The sequence below is a fragment of the Hyaena hyaena genome, unplaced genomic scaffold (genome assembly GCF_003009895.1).
Source record: "Hyaena hyaena isolate Hyena2069 unplaced genomic scaffold, ASM300989v1 scaffold_41, whole genome shotgun sequence".
NCBI lineage: Eukaryota > Metazoa > Chordata > Mammalia > Carnivora > Hyaenidae > Hyaena > Hyaena hyaena.
The window spans coordinates 4,396,909-4,413,056 of NW_024080673.1; the positions used below are offsets into that span (position 1 = coordinate 4,396,909).

At 39.7% G+C, this 16,148-nt stretch overlaps 1 protein-coding gene across 1 annotated transcript in view; it reads left to right on the plus strand.

Annotated features, from left to right (window-relative positions):
- The first annotated feature begins 3,715 nt into the window (after positions 1-3,715).
- ACTR3 (actin related protein 3) overlaps positions 3,716-16,148 on the plus strand; it is a 67,457-nt gene continuing 55,024 nt past the window's right edge. The window contains exon 1 of the mRNA XM_039229924.1: positions 3,716-3,982. Within this exon, the coding sequence (XP_039085855.1) occupies positions 3,939-3,982 (44 nt within the window). The 5' untranslated portion in view covers positions 3,716-3,938. The remainder of the gene's footprint in view (positions 3,983-16,148) is intronic.

A 16,148-nucleotide genomic window follows, 5' to 3' on the forward strand; every position in this document is an offset into this window, starting at 1 on the left:
TGAAGCCCAATGTGGGGCTAGAACTCGTGAACCCGTGAGATCATGTCCTGAGCCAAAATCAAGAGCTGGATGCTCAATGGACTGAGTAACCCAGGCACTCCCAGAAACATTTGTTAGGTTGGCCTTAAATTACAAATAACCTAGGAAATCACGCAGTAACTTTTAACCAGTATTATCAGTCAAAATTAAACAACACTGGGGTGCCTGGGTGGCTCAGTCGGTTAAGTGGCCGACTTTGGCTCAGGTCATGATCTCGCGGTTCTTGAGCTCGAGTCCTGCGTTGGGCTCTGTGCTGACAGCTCAAAGCCTGGGGACTGCTTCAGATTCTGTGTCTCCTCTCTCTGCCCTTTCCCTGCTCATGCTCTGTCTCTCTGTCTTTCAAAAATAAATAAACATTAAAAAAAAATTAAACAACACTGTGGCATTTCAACTAAAGAGCACTGGAAAGAGCCAGACTTGGGTCTGGGTCCTGTTCCCTAGTGTCTCTAAGATACTGGGAAAATCACTTATATTCTCTGGTTTCTATGTCACTTAGTGTTCTTAAATTTGATGCAAGTAATGAAAGCTGATTACTACCAATTTAAGCAAATGGGGCTTTCTTGAAAGGATATTACAAGACTCACAAGTGCTTAAAATGTTGGGGAACCAGGCTTAGAAAGTGACAAGCACCTGGTTGTTCTGAACTACAAACAAATCAGGATGCTATTAAAGAATGGATATAGGGCGGTCAAACAAACCCCATCGATCCACCACTGCTTTCCTTTTCATGTCTAAACAAGATAATCTCTGTGAAGTCTTCTAGCTCTGACATCCTCTGCTTCTCTGTATTTGGAGCAGGAAGGGTATATATGCAAATAGAGTTGTCAGAAATGTTCTGGCTGAATGTATCTGAACGCTGTGTGCAGCTGAGGAAGGCTTAACCACAGCAAGAGCACAGAGGTTGACCAATTTTGGCATGTAGCAAGTAAGAAGTAGGAGGAGTCTTAAACAAGCAAAGTGTGTGAGTAGATAAATTATGAGGAACAAGCACAAACACAAATGATACTTTGATAAGTGTTGGAAGCTTCCAAATGCTTCTAACAGTCGCAGCTCTTAACAAAGGTAAGGGCTAACATCTAAAATCTGTAGAAGGTTTTCTCACGCTTATGAGATACAGTATACAGCACTGCCCTGAGCTGCATATTTGAATCCAATATGCAAGTAAACTGTTAAACAGCTTCTCAAATCAAAAGTTGAAAACTGGTAGCCCACAGGTCAGATATAGCCTGCAGAAAATTAATTACCAACAGATAAAAATACAGATTTCCAACTTTCCTTGAACAAAAGAGGCTCTGGCAATATTGGGTCCACATTTCTGCATAGTAATAGTTTTCTACTGCCTTTGGTGGGGATGTGGACTCTCTCTATTTCTTTTCAGTCACAATGTCACCTGCTTGTGCCCTGGAAACACTCCAGTTTCTGACCCTTAATGTAACTACTTTTATGACAGCCCACACAAGGCCAGTGGGGCAGTCATCTTGAGGATCCACCAGTGTGGTTTTGTTGATTGACCTGTTCAAGTGCCTAGCCTCTGGTCTTAGGACCCCTCTGGTAAAATCCTTTCACTCCTGACCTGCCACCAGTAATTCTGGAAACAACTGTTTACCCCAACTAACCCACATGTCCCTTTTCTGTCACAGCTTATCTTCAAGTATCTATTCTTCCAAATGACCTTAAATATCTGATGGTGGAAAAGACAGCAAAGAACCCATTTTGCATCTCCTAAAATGTAGGGGAAAAAAACCCAACTATGCCTCTGAATGGAGAATCACTTTTGTTTGACTTCTTGGAAGACAATCGCTGAAGAAAGTCTCCCAGGAGGATTATTTACCTATTTTCTGTGAGTAGCTGTGGATGTACTGGGCACCAGTTGATGATGATGATTCCTTTTGTCTCTTCTGCACATGTCTAATCCCATCTGAGTGTTATTGCTCACATAATTCTATCCCTGATGTACAGCACACAATGTATTATAAGACCACTCACATCACTCTTTGTGGGGTCCAGTCCCTACAAAGCAACCACATTTCCTTGCTTCAATCTCTTTGATGTCTTTCAGGCTGCTTTTAGGCTAAAGATTCGTGGAGAAGTCTACAAATCCTTGCAGTTTGATTCTTTCTTCTCAGGCTTCACCGCCCATCTTCCCTGGCTCACTTCACTTTGAGCATTTGGGTCGTCTTTGAATTTGTGGAACAATCCAAGTTCTTTTCCACTTCAGGTCCTTGACTCTTGCTGTTCCCTGTTCTGGTAGGCTCTCCTCAGTCTTTCCACTATCTCCTACCTAACTTCTGAAATGTCACTTTGTCAGAGAAGCTATATTCCACTTTCCTCCCATTCTTCCACCCTTCATCCCCATTTCTCATAGGCCTCTGCCCTCTGCTATTGCTTTTAACATTTATGTTTTCCCACTAAGCCGTGTAAGGTGCATAGAGACCTTATCTATTTTTGTGCCCAACGACTATACCGGAGCAGCACAGTCCCTGCCATAATTGAGTAGGTGAGCAATACTTACCTGTTAAATGAATGAAATCCCACCTTCCATTCCTCAGGCTGGTCTAACACCATACTGTTATCTCCTGGAGTGATTAAGACACCTTTCTTAGGGAAAATGTTTTTATTTCCGATATATTAGCAAATTGATGATTTAACAGAAGATAAGCATGGCGGAAAGCTTTTAAACTTTTAGATTACCCCCAGGTGGGGTCTCAGACCATCGCCAGGAACTTGGTGTAAACGGAAATTACCAGGCCCTTCTCCAGACTAAGCAGAAAACTCTGGGGGTGTGGCCCTGAAATCTGCTTCCAGGTAATTCTGAGGCACATTTAAGCGTGAAAACCATTGTTCTGGGCTCTCCAGTTTTTAACCTTTTTTCCCCTAATAAATTATTTGGCCCTTAATCCTTGGTATTATCCTGCTGGTAAAATAGTACAATCTTAAACTGCTCCGAGGGAATCTTTGCCATCATCCAAAAGCCTGGAATAACGGACTATTTGTCTTCTTGGGTACAGGTCAGCCGCCGGGGGGTGGGAGGGCGCTACAAATCCAGACAATGTTGTAACACTTGTAATCTGTACTGTTGTAACAATGCACAGGTGTAAATGGCTAAAAACTCCGCACAAAGGCAGAAGAGCTCCGGTGAAAGCCTTTGTTCACCCATCCCTCCCGACTGCTCACCCCCGTTGTGATACCGCTTTTCTAGCCAGAAAAGCAGACTCTCCAAGTTACAAGAATGTTCTGTACCGCTGAGAACGCTTTCTATTAGGCCGGTTTTCCCGGGGGCACTGGAGAAGATACTCGCGGCTGCCGGACGCAATTCTATTCCTCCCTCAACCTACCACAGAAGTAATTGAAACTAAAAAGCCCTTCCAGCTTCAGAAGGAGAGCTGGAAGCTGAGGCCGACTTCCCCGCCCCTGACCTCGGGAAAACCCGTAGTGGACTTCATTAACATCCGGACGCGAGCGGAGGCCGGCGGCAGCGCGTCATTGCGCATGCTCTCTCGCCCCTCCCGCCCGGAGCCGGAAGCGGGAGCGCTCGCGGCCTGGGCCTGGCCTGGCCGGGGCGGCGGCACCGGCGGCCATCTTGGCTTCCCGGGGCAAGGCGGCGTGGGGGGAAGAAGTTGTAGGGTGGGGGCAGGAGGGAGGAGGAGGGGAGAGAGAGAGGGGGAGGAGGCCGCGGCGGGGCAGGGCGGGGACTGCCTGCCCGCCTGGGTTGCGGAAGTGGTAGCCGCTGACCGAGCCTGCTGCTTTCTCGCTACTGCTTCGGCTTCCCGGCTCCCCCCCGGACGGAGAGGGTGGCCCGGCTGTGGATGGTCAGATAGCTCCGATCTCCCGCCGCCAATCCCTGGCCCCAATCAGCACGGAGCAGACGGCGGCAGCGGCAGCACCAGGCGAGGGGGAAGATGGCGGGACGGCTGCCGGCCTGTGTGGTGGACTGTGGCACGGGGTAAGGGGGCTGACGGGCGGGGATCGGGAAACTGAGGCGGAGGTGGGGGGCAAATGGCGGGGGAGGGTGGCGGTCGGGAGATGTATGTTGCGGCAAGGTGCTGCCGCCGGCCGTGTCAGTCCTAGCTCCGCCGTGTTGCGAGGGGTGGGGCCCGGAGCCAGGGCCTCCCTTGTCGCCTCGCTTCACCCTCTGGGACCCGACTGGGGGTGCGGGGCCGAGAACCCTCCCGAGAGCGGCTGGCTCGGCGGGACCCCTCCCCCCCCTTCCCCCATCGCGGGGGGCAGCGCCGCCCAAGGAGACTTGGGGCCGGTCGCCCCTCCGGGGCCCTAGGTGCGATCCGGGTGGTCGCCGGCCCGGCGCACCCGCCTCTCCTTTTCCTCGGCGTCCCTTCCTGCCCGTGGGTTTGGGGACCGAGTGGATCGAGCGCGGGGACAGCCTGGCAGAGGAGCGAGAAAAGAGAAGCACTCCTTGTAGGTTTTGCAAGATTGCTGTGACAACACTGCCCAGGGTGTGGGTGCGGAAAGGGGAGAATCAGACTCCGAAAATGGGAACCTAGGTCGGGGCTTTCATTCGACCACCCACCTCCTCTTCCTTTCCGACTCCCGGTCTTTTCCATCTCCCACTGCGCTTTTACCGGTGAACCAAGTCCCATTTTAATTTGAGAGAGAAAGATGTCATGTGTTACTTCTCTTGCCTCAAAAAAGTCCCCCAGTGAGCAAGCGCGCTGCAACTTCCTTAGTTTTGTCAAAGCCGCTTCCTGCTTTCTGTCTTTTATACCCTTATAAGGTAGTTTTTCGTTTCCAACCTGAACACCTCTTACTAGGACTTTCAAGATTAAGCCTTTTTCAAATAGATTGAGTTGCTGGTGCTAGTTATCAATTTATGTGAACTCAAAATTATATATATTAGCGTTTCGCGAGGAAGGAGGAAGGGAAGCACCTAGGAAAATCATTTAAGTTTTGTTTATTCATTCTGTGAAGGTATCTCAAGTCTAGAAGGAAGGTGGTACTGAGTTATAAAGGGATGTGCTTGCTTTTCAAAGCGTCTCCAGATCTGTAAGGTAGTTTGTTAACATGTAGAATGGCGTTAGATTAGATAAATAGTCATCTTGGAGTTTTGGCACCCTTGTATTTGCATCGAAATTATTGTGTGTATTTTAATATGGAATGACTGCTTTAAGTTACAGCGCTGGGAATGTGTGTGTGTGTGTGTGTGTGTGTGTGTGTGTCCTCTGCTGATACATTGTTATATTTCTAATTCCTTAAATAATCCAGTGGGAGGGGGCGGATTATGAGAGGTAGAGTGCCAGACTCCCTCCTTTTATTAATCAGTAAACTTTTTGTTGGTTAAAGGATTGTGTCTGTTTCTCACTGCATTTGCTCTCGGTAAAACAGCTCTAATCTTCATGCTCATAACTTTGTTTCTGAAATCCCAGCCATGAGTATGGAAACAGCCAATTTATTAATATTTTCCTTTGGGAAACACCAGCCCTCTTTAGCCATGGAACTTCTAAATGTATTGTTCTACCGGAGGCTTATTAAAGTTATTATTTTTTTTCCAGTCTGATTTTATGGAGTCAATATATATATATTTTTTTCCTCAGTCTAATTGGTGAGTAGTTTCTGCTTAGGGTCAGTTCTAAAATTAGATTTGGCCTGAGTGGGAAGGAATTTTCAAGTGTGTTTTGTTAAAGTGAAAAATACTGCTACATAATTAAAATTTTTATGCTTTAGAAATTATGGGGCTGTTAACAGAATTAGTGTAGATAATTAATAACTAACATGGTTAACATCTTAAGTCGGATGTTACCTTTTCTCACTCTATTTTTCCCCTTTTGAAATACAGTTCTGGTTATTTTTGAGCAAGTATATTAGGTATTTCATTGAGGTTGACTGTCCTTAAGTGACCTCCTTCTGATAGGGCAACCCTGAATTTAAAACACATGCTGAGTGAACAGGAGGTGCAGGAGGGGTTCACTCTATCCTAGGGGTTATTTTTATTTTAAAATTTCATTATTACATTTTTTATTACATTATTACATTTTACTTTATTACATTAGTTTTACCTCACAAGGTGAGGTAGTTAGCTGGACAGTCATGATTTAAATGGAACTGATTAGGATTCCCATTCCCTCTCACCTTTCTTACACTCTGTCAGAGCTCCACTTATTTTGGTCTTCAGAATGGTTTTTGGTCTTCGGTGTTGCTGATCTTCTGTGTTGCCTGTTAATACCACTCTAGCAACGTCACACCTTTGGCTTTATTAGCAGAGAGAGGATAGCTCATTGAGATGGGGCCTGTGATAAGCATATCTTAGTAAGTAAGGCCTTAATAGGGAGTTTTATGTTCCAGAATACTGTGGTCCCCAGATGCAGATTGTGCACCTATAATTTGTGTGTTCCTTTGTGCTTTAGAGAATGCATTCATCTGTTTAGTCTATAATTACAATTACCGACTTAACGTAAGTGAAAAGTTATAACCTGAATCTGGTTGCTCATTCCATTTCATTATGTAAGTTAGGAAAAAGATGACTGACTGAAAAGGTGGCCATCTAGAAACTTGATATTCTCAGATAAGAAAAGCTGAGTTAGGAAACATAAAGCTTAATACCCCAGACTTAAAATTAGAGATCCTCTAGCAAAGATCCTTTATCTCAACATAAGATAAAGAATCACCTAAGCTCAGATCATAAAAGAAAATAACTCCTTTTGAAAATAATTTAGAAATAATACTTTCATATTGATATCATGTCTACGCTTTTTTTTTTTTTGTCTGCACTGGTATAGTACTGTAGAATAAAATTTGGGTAGAGATTTTCATTGATAGAGCTGGCTGCCCAATATTACAGTTACAAAAACCTGCTACCTGTGATGAGGGAAACATTTATTTTTTCAATGTTTAGTTTTGATAGAGCAGGAAAAGGGGAGGTGCACAGAGAGAGGGGGGCAGGATGTGAAGCAGGCTCAGCACAGACAGCAGAGAGCTGGATGCAGGTCTCAAACTCAGGAACTGTGAGATCATGACCTGAGCTGAAGTCGGATTGTCAACTGGCTGAGACACCTAGGTGCCCTTAGGGAAACATAATAACATTGTAATATATGCAAAGTTAAGAGGATCCTAAATTATCTTTTGCGTGTTTTTATTCATTTCTTGAACATTCAAGCCAAATGAAGGAACTCCTTATGTACTTTTCTATGCTATAGCTTGATTACACAACTTTGCATTGTGGTATTTCCTTTTCCTCTTTATGTCTTTTTTCCCTGATAAATACTTTGTTGGTAAATTATCTCCATTATGATAGCAGGAGTTAATATAGCCTTGGGATCTAGATATATTCAGATTTAGGATGAATTCAGGAATTCCCATAATTGACTTAAGCTCCCTAGAAATTTTAATATAAGCACAAATATTTTGTTGGAGTCAATGGATAGGGAGCTTATATAATTCATACTGTGGTTATGTTGTAGCAGTTCGTACAGGTAGGGTGATTTTCTTGTAGAGCCAATGGGCAAGAGCTGAGTGGGTGGGGAAAAACATAAGTAGGGAGTTGATGTTTCATATGTGAATTCTGTACATAATATTTAATAATTAACTTCTCCAGCCATCTCTAAGGACAGAAATATTGCCAGTATCTTGTTACCAGAAAACCTTGGAATTCTTATTCCTTCATGGGTCATGTTTTACCTGCTGTTTGAAGTATAACAGACAGGTTCCTGTTGAGAAGCTGGATTCTTACTTAGACTTACCTACAATCTTTCTTCTTTCTCTTCCTGCCAATCTCTTTTCCTGCATGCAAATTTTGTGTTGAAATATGAACTTTGGGTTGTATACATTGTATGTAATGAACTTTCCAGCCTAATTGTAAAATGCTTTCAGAAATTTAGTTTTAAGCACAGGATGGAAAGCTTCCCTTGTGGAGGGTCTGCTGGCCAGGGTTTTATTTACTTTAGTTTTGTGATGGCTGTTTTTAAGCTCATTTTACAAGTCAGAAGGCAGATGAGACAAATTTAAATTACTTTTCTAATGGCATGTAGTGAGCAGGTGGTAAGAGTTTCTATTTTGACTTCAGCTTTTCTGTATTGAATCCCTGTGTTCTTTCTGTTACACTGTGGGGACTCCTGAGCCCCTTATCAGAACTATGCACATTGCTTTATTTTTATGAGTAAGGATAATTCTATTCTTCTTTAAAATATGATTGTAAATCATTTGATTTAATGAATTAGAGAAACCATTCTTGTGCAGATCTTTCTGATCATATATATTAGATACATGAATTCCTAACTTATTTTCTTGTCACTTTGCTTAAATTTAACTTCCGGAAAAAATTTACTTTTTAGGTTTTGTTTATCAGGAAATACTAATAGCCAATATTTTTGAAGAATTGCCTATCAGGCCTAGTGCTAAATACTTTATCTCATTTACTTTTCACATTAATATGAGAATTATCTCTATTTTATAGACAGAAAAATTTAGGGTTTAGTGAAATTAACCTACTTACCCAAGTTATTATAGCAAATAAGTGTGGGAGATCCCCTATACTATATATGATACGTTTCTTGCCTAGAGGATGAGCCTTTGGCAGTTTTCAGTTGTTTTGCTATTTTTTGGACAGAATTCATTTTTGATGTTGTAAAGGCAGAAAGTTATGTTAGTGACTTAAGGCTCACTCTTACAGGTAGAAAAAGTGGTATGCCAAATCAAAGCTAACTATGTACTTGACAGCAGGTTACACACCCTTGGAATTATAACGAAAATGTATAATACAATCTGCTCTCGAGATTCTTAATGAGACGAGAGCTAAAAATTATTTTAAAAAGTCAGAATGGTAAAAGACCACTTAATCAAATATTACTATCTTTACTTTTCTGACAGTATTAGCCCTTTCATAGTTTTTAAAGAAAGAGATTATTGTAGTCAGGAAGGGTCCAAGAAGTATTAGTGAAGGTAGGATACGCACTCTCCTTTTAAGGATTTGAATATACAGTGTAAGGAAAAGCTTATGCAGCAGAAGGGAGAGTAGTCGCTGCTGCTTGTGTTTAGCCCATTTAGCATATGTTGTACCACTCCCTTCCCTTATGAACTGAGGACCATGTAGTAATATAATGAAATCTGTTTTTGTCAGGTGAAAAGGAACTAACATTTATTGAGCACTTAATTTACCAGGTGTTTTATTTTATGTCAGGAAAGCTTTGATTCAAAATATTTTTACTTGGTATAGAGTAAAAATCCCTTATGAGAGGAGTCAAGTGTTGTAAATAGGGCTTTTAAGGTATTTGCGGAATGGAATGCAGTTGGATCAGATGTAGAGGAGGTGTTTGGGATGAAGTTATGGGACTTGACACATAGAATATGAACTTACATCTTTGTTGAATGAATGAGCAAATGAAAGGCTGAACAAGAATTAGGTGTATGGTTTTAAAAAAACTGCCCTAGTGACTCAGAATCTCAAGGGTTAGGCCTAGGAATATTCATTTAAGTGGTCTGTCTAGATGATTTTTAACCAGCCCTCCCAGCACTAGCTTTGCACAAGTTCTGAAATAGGGTGTTGGCAGAAGGAACAGAGCAGAAGAGATGAATTTGGGGAAGGTTGCTTCTTTTTTACTTGTACTTCTCTTCTTCAGTTATATTTTGTATTACTTATGGTTAGCAAGGGCTTTGTAGTCATAGCCGTTTTTGAGTTCAAGTTTTTCTAGCTGTATGACTTTGTGGACTTCAAACTCTGCACATCATATTTTCCCCATGTGTAATCTGGAGATCATAGTAACTACCGTATGGATGGTTTTTTTCTCTGTGTTGTTTTTTGAGATAATGCATGAAAGTGATTAGGCACAGTGCTTAACACATATTAATAACTTGATACATTGTAATCATTACAGTTATCAGCTACTATTTTTATTGAATTGAAGTTTTTAAGGAAAGGAACACAGTGTCTTATGCATATTTTTTCCCCCTGCAGTGCTTGGCTTAACACAATTCTTTGCCCAGTGGAAATGTTTTTGCTGATTTGAGAGATGGAGGTATAGCTAAGGCTTGGCGTTTGCTTGTGGTGGATTGTAAATAGTCATCAATGACGATGTCAAGTTTTTGAGTTTGATTGGGACAATAAGGGAGTTGGTATTTAGAAGCTGAGTGAGATTGTTATTTGAATTTGTTATTGAATTTAGATAATGATCATAATTGGAAACACTTTAACTTCTTCAGTGAAAACTATAGTAACTTCAGGAATGAAGGTGGAGATGTGGCAGTCATCATTACAATTTATAAATTGAAGCTAATGAAATGATAAAGAGAAACAAAGATTGAATATTAATGTTCCTTCTTTTAGAAATCATGGATATGTAATCTGGCTTCTTGAACTTTACAGTAAGAATGAGTGAGCTGTGGGGCTCCTGGGTGACACAGTTGGGTAAGTGCCTGACTCTGGCTCAGGTCATGATCTCAATGGTCCATGGGTTTGAGCCCCTCCGTCGGGTTCTGTGCTGACAGCTCAGAGCCTGGAGCCTGCTTCAGATTCTGTGTCTCCCTTCCTCTTTGCCTCTCCCCCCACTCGCTCTCTGTCTCGCTGTCTCTCAAAATAAAATAAAGACATTAAAAAAAAAATGACTGAGCCGTTGTGGCTTAAAGTGAAGTCAGCCATGCTGACAGCCAGTCATCTGTTTCCTCTCACTTTTTCAGAGGAGGAATCCTTAGGAGGAGATTTTAGCTCACCACATGGCTAAATTTCCCTCCTTGTCCAGGGTGCTCCCTCTCTAAAAAGTGAAAACAGATAAGTGATTGGAATAGGGGCAGAAGTGTGGAATGGTTAAAATGTACCTTCAAGTAATGTTTTCTGAATCAAAATCCCCCTATAAGAAAAGCATTTGAATTGCTCATCTGTAATTCTGTTGGAACTTGTAGGCTCTTTAATGACATTACTGATCTGTAATAGCCACTGGCTTAAAGAGGTAAGAGCAAGGCAGTTAAGTAATAATAACACTCCATTAACATGATTTATAGCTTCTTATAAATTCATGTATTATTAAATGACAGTGCAAGATAAGGTGATGCTATTGGATTAATCTGTTAAATTTGGTTCTTCAAAATAGGTTAGTGACAAATATTATTTTGTTTATTGGTGGTTTTATATCTTTATATGGACTTTTATATCATACAATATATAAATGAGATACTTCCATAATTGATTAATATCAGAACAAAAAGATAAATAATATCTTAATTTTTCTGGGGCGCCTGGGTGGCTCAGTCATTTGAGCGTCCGAGTTCGGCTCAGGTCATGATCTCATGGTTCATGGGTTCGAGCCCTGTGTCAGGCTCTGTGATGACAGCTCAGAGCCTGGAGCCTGTCTTCAGATTCTGTGTCTCCCTCTTTCTCTGACCCTCCCCTGCTCGCTCGCTCTCTCTCTCTCAAATATAAATAAAACATTAAAAAAAATCTTAATTTTTCCAAAGGACCATTTTGTGGAATTTTTACTAATTTTCTTTCAGGATTAAAAAAAAAAACTTTCCAAACTGTTGACTTATTTATTAATTTATTTTTTTAAATGTTTATCTCTTTGAGAGAGGGAGACACAGAATCCAAAGCAGGCTCCAGGCTTCTAGCTGCCAGGCTACAGCCCAAGGCGACGCTGGAACTCAGTAACCTAGAGATCCTGACCTGAGTCAAAGATGGACACTTAACCAACTGAGCCACCCAGGTGCCCCAAAGCTGTTGACTTTTAAACTCAAGTCATTCTTACATGCTCCTTATAACCAGTAACGGAACAGCCTTGAATTTGTGGGGTCTGAAAATTTTTTCTTTCTAACTTCTCTCTACCCCTAACACATACCTCACAAGAGTATTTTTTTCATCCATTCTGATGTTGAACATTACATCTTTAAATATTCTCTTAAGTTTTCTTGCCCAGAGTGAAAATGCAATTCTCATCGGAAGGGTGTTGAAGACGTTTACAGTTGCAGTATTTAATGTGAATGACGGGTTACGACAAGGAATTGAAAGTCTTAAAATGGGGAATTAGGGTGCAAAATGCCTTAAAGTTTAAAGTTAGTTTTGGAACTGTGTAAAAATATATACACAATTTTTAGTATCAGTCTATGATAAAACTCAGTTGTTTGTTTACTTAAAGTCCTAGAATTTAGTAAATTAAATATGGTGCATTTTTTCTTTTGCTATAAGCATTTTTAAGTTACTTAGAGACCACAAAAATAGCATTTAATGTGTATTTGTGAAATTTACATGAATTAAGGGAAGTGCCTAATGACTTACATAGAATTATGGAGCTGAAAAAAAAGACTTTGAGAAATAATTTAACCCATTCTATTTATAAGTGAAACAGAGATCCAGAGTTGAGAAATCTCAGGAGTGTTCCTGGCTATCAGTTGATAGCATTGTTGAGTTGTCTTAAATTTTCTTAGGAGTTCATATTCATGAATTATATTAGTTGAAGTTTCTTATTACTAGTTGAAATGACACAAAATATGTTAGAGTGGTTTTGGTTGAGGCATGGTACAGTGCATGAAATCTTCAGGGTTTTTTGGTGATACAAATATATACTGGATGGCACAAATGCAAAACTAATTTTGTTTTCCATCATAACATTTTAAACCAAGTTCAGAAACTATTACTTTGAAGTTAATGCTTTTTTAAGGAATTAAGCTTTTTTATTGTTTCAGACATTTAAATCTTAAATTTATTTTTATTTTTGGATTTCAGTTATTTAAAGACATTGCGTGGGATGTGTCCAAGTCAGCCTTTCAAAACCCTTTAAGAGTTAGGTTTTTAAAAAATTTTTTTATGTTTTATTTATTTTTGAGAGAGAGAGACAGCATGAGCAGGAGAGGGACAGAAAGAGAGGGAGACACAGAATCCAAAGACAGGCTTCAGGCTCTGAGCTAGCTGTCAGCACAGAGCCCAATGCAGGGCTTAAACCCACAAACCCCGAGATCATGACCTGAGATGAAGCCGTACGCCTAACCAACCGAGCCACCCAGATGCCCCAAGAGTTAGTTTTTGACATAATTATTTATAACCTTTTCAGAAGCCCTATGAGGTATAGGTACTATGATATAATTACTATTTTAAGATGAGGAAATTGAGATATCAAGAACTTACTTAAGTAACCTGCTCAGGTAAATGGTGGCTATAGTTAAATAGTAGAACTAGAGTCTGAGCCCTCAGGCAGTCTGACTCCAGAGCTCAATGCCCTCAGTTGGGATACATTCTGTAAGAGTGGTTAAATTGTTAATCGAGTTTTTGAAGAGTATTCAAATTTAAATATACATAAAAATTCTTTTTTAGAATTGCTGATTTTTAGTACAAATATGAGATATATAGGGTAGTCTTAGTGACCAGTTCATTGATTTGATTAACCTGAAACACAAGCAAGTTAATTGACATAGAATTATGTATTAACTTTGAATATTGCAAGAACAGGGATTATATCAAACATGATAAAACTGACAGTTGCTGGTTCACTCAGGACAACTCAATCAAGGAAATGATGTTTAATTACATATAACTTCAGAATGAAGGTATATTTCTGAAGTTGCCATTTGAAAGTGAATAATTAATGCATTACAAAAGTCATCTCATTAATAACTGCATAAAACACAGAAATGAAATAGTTGAATGTAAGAGTAAGAACTTAAGAGTATAGAATTATAAGAAGTTTTTTTATTAGACTCAAAAGACTTAATGTTTGATATTTGAGTTGGAATTTAGTGAAAATATAGATTAAGAGAAACATGAGTTACCAGAAAGTAGTTTTTTCCCCTTAAAATATAATTTATTTTTAAGTGTTTATTTTTGAGAGAGTGTGTGCGAGGGAGGGGTAGCAAGAGAGGGTGACAGGATCTGAAGTGGGCTCTGTGCTGACAGCAGAGAGCCTAATGTGGGGCTTGAACTCAAGAAAACGTAAGATGATGACCTGAGCGGAAGTCAGACACCTAACTGAGCCACCCAGGCGCCCTGTCTAAGATAGAATTTAGAGATTGTTATTTCAAGTATACAGTGAATTTTGATCCATTTTATCTGAAAAGTACAGTTTTAGTAGAAGCTTGTGTTTCCTATTTGTAAGTATTCATTTAAAATTTTTGATTCATACTAATTAAAAAAGGTAGAGGTGACAGAGCTAAGGAAAGAGACCTTTTAAGGCTTTTTTTCTTCGTTAATTTGTTCTTTGTATAATAGACTAGTTGAGAATTTTATTGCTTCTAAAATGTATTTCAATGGGGCCTGCCTTATTTCACGTTGCCTTCCTGTCAGGAAAGTTCTTTCGAAAGCAAAACAAGGGGTGCCAGGACGGCTCAGTTGGTTACTCAGGATCTCAGAAGTCCGGGGTCTTGGGATTCTCACTCTCCTTCTCTTCCTTTCCCTACTTACTTACTTTCTGTCTCTCTGTCTCTCTCTGTCTCTCTCAAAATAAGCATTTTTAATAAAAAACGCAACAAAACTTTGGTTTTAAAAAACAGTGAAATAGGATTTAAATGGATAAGACTCCATGAGAAGTAGAAATGAGAGAAATGTAACTTGTGGAAATCTTGGATGCAAACAACAAAATAACTAGCTCATATAAGGCAAAACATGACTTATTGAAAGGATATGGTGTACACCACAAAATTGATGGGAAGGCTGGAGAACTGGGCTCAGAAAAGCAGAGGAAAGGCAAGGCAAGGTAGTGAGAGTCAGCTGTCAAAGTCATGCTGCATGAAGTCTGCAAGATGCTGCAACTAGATAAATACTAGCAATATGAATTCTAAAACATCTCTGGGATGGTCAGCGTTCCTACCTAAGCTCAGATTGGTTAGACATAGGTCATGTCATGTGTACTATCTGATAGGAGTAGAATGGGTCCTTCCCCCTATAAAGGGATGTGAAGGTTTGTGCCCTACAAAGATTTAATCCTTGGTGAGTTCATCAGAATGGGAGTGGGGATTTGATGCTGGCAGAAAAAGGGACTGTCTGCTGTCAGTAGAAAGGTGAGGATAGGGAGGTATGTTGCCCATTTTTCTTTATGTTGCCTTAAATTCCTTATTTAATTTTGATAACTGCTTGATCCTTTACTACTTAGCAGTTTAAATTAACACATTCTTTTCCAAAAGTGCAAAAGCTCGGTGAAGTTTCACAGAGTGTTCAATCTAAATGTATGAAAGAGCAGGTTTTTTTTTTTTTTTGAAGGGAATAATTGATGGTGTGAATAATATGGGATTTTTCATCAGAACAGAGGTATAACAGTCTAGTTATTTGGGAGTATGGAGTATTTGGAAAGTAGGACCTGCTTGATAAATGCAGTGATATGACAGGTTATTTCTTTAAGCTTAAAATTTTTTTTAAATAATAAACCAGAATAATAATTGAGAGAATTTGAGCTGTACTTTTTTTTCCTCAGAAGATTATATATATATGTAAATATATATACATACATATACATACATCATATATATTTATAAACAAAACTAGGAAATAGGAAGTAGCTTTTGCATCTATTTTGTTTATGGTTGGGAAAAGATTTTTTTTTTTTTAGTAGCTGTAGTAAAGATCTGCAAATGCATACTTTTGAGCAATACTTTTGTTGTGAGGAGTATAAAGATGATTAGGAAATGGTGCCTGCCTTTAGGAAGCTTACATGTACATACTTATAACAACATGATAAATGTTTTGGCAGGTACAAATGAAACTTTTTGGAAACAAAGGTGAAAGAAAATTTTCTTTTTCCAGAGAAGATGAAAACAGGTTTCCTGGAAGAAATGTTAACTAAAGCCTTTAAGGATGAATAAAGTATTAATAGGCAGAAATAAGACTAGTATACCAGGTGAGAGAACTGTGGAAGGAAACAAAGTGAGGTGAGAAAAGTATAGGTTGAATTTGGATAGGTTAGATTTGATATGGTACAAGGCAATAGTGATGTTTACTGTGGTATAGAGATATGGTACAGGAAAGTAGTGAAAGTGATGTATGATAGGTGCTCAGTAAGTGCTTTTTGAGTTGAATTAAAAAGATACGTTGAACTGAATTATGGAGGTCTGAATGTCCTTGACTTCTGCACTACTTTGGTATTTGTGTTGTAGCTAGTACGAAGCCATAATCTATCATAAACCAAGTTTATGAGAGTAGGAAGCACATTTGATGATTTCATTATGATGATTTATGACGATAAAAATAATAGCCAACA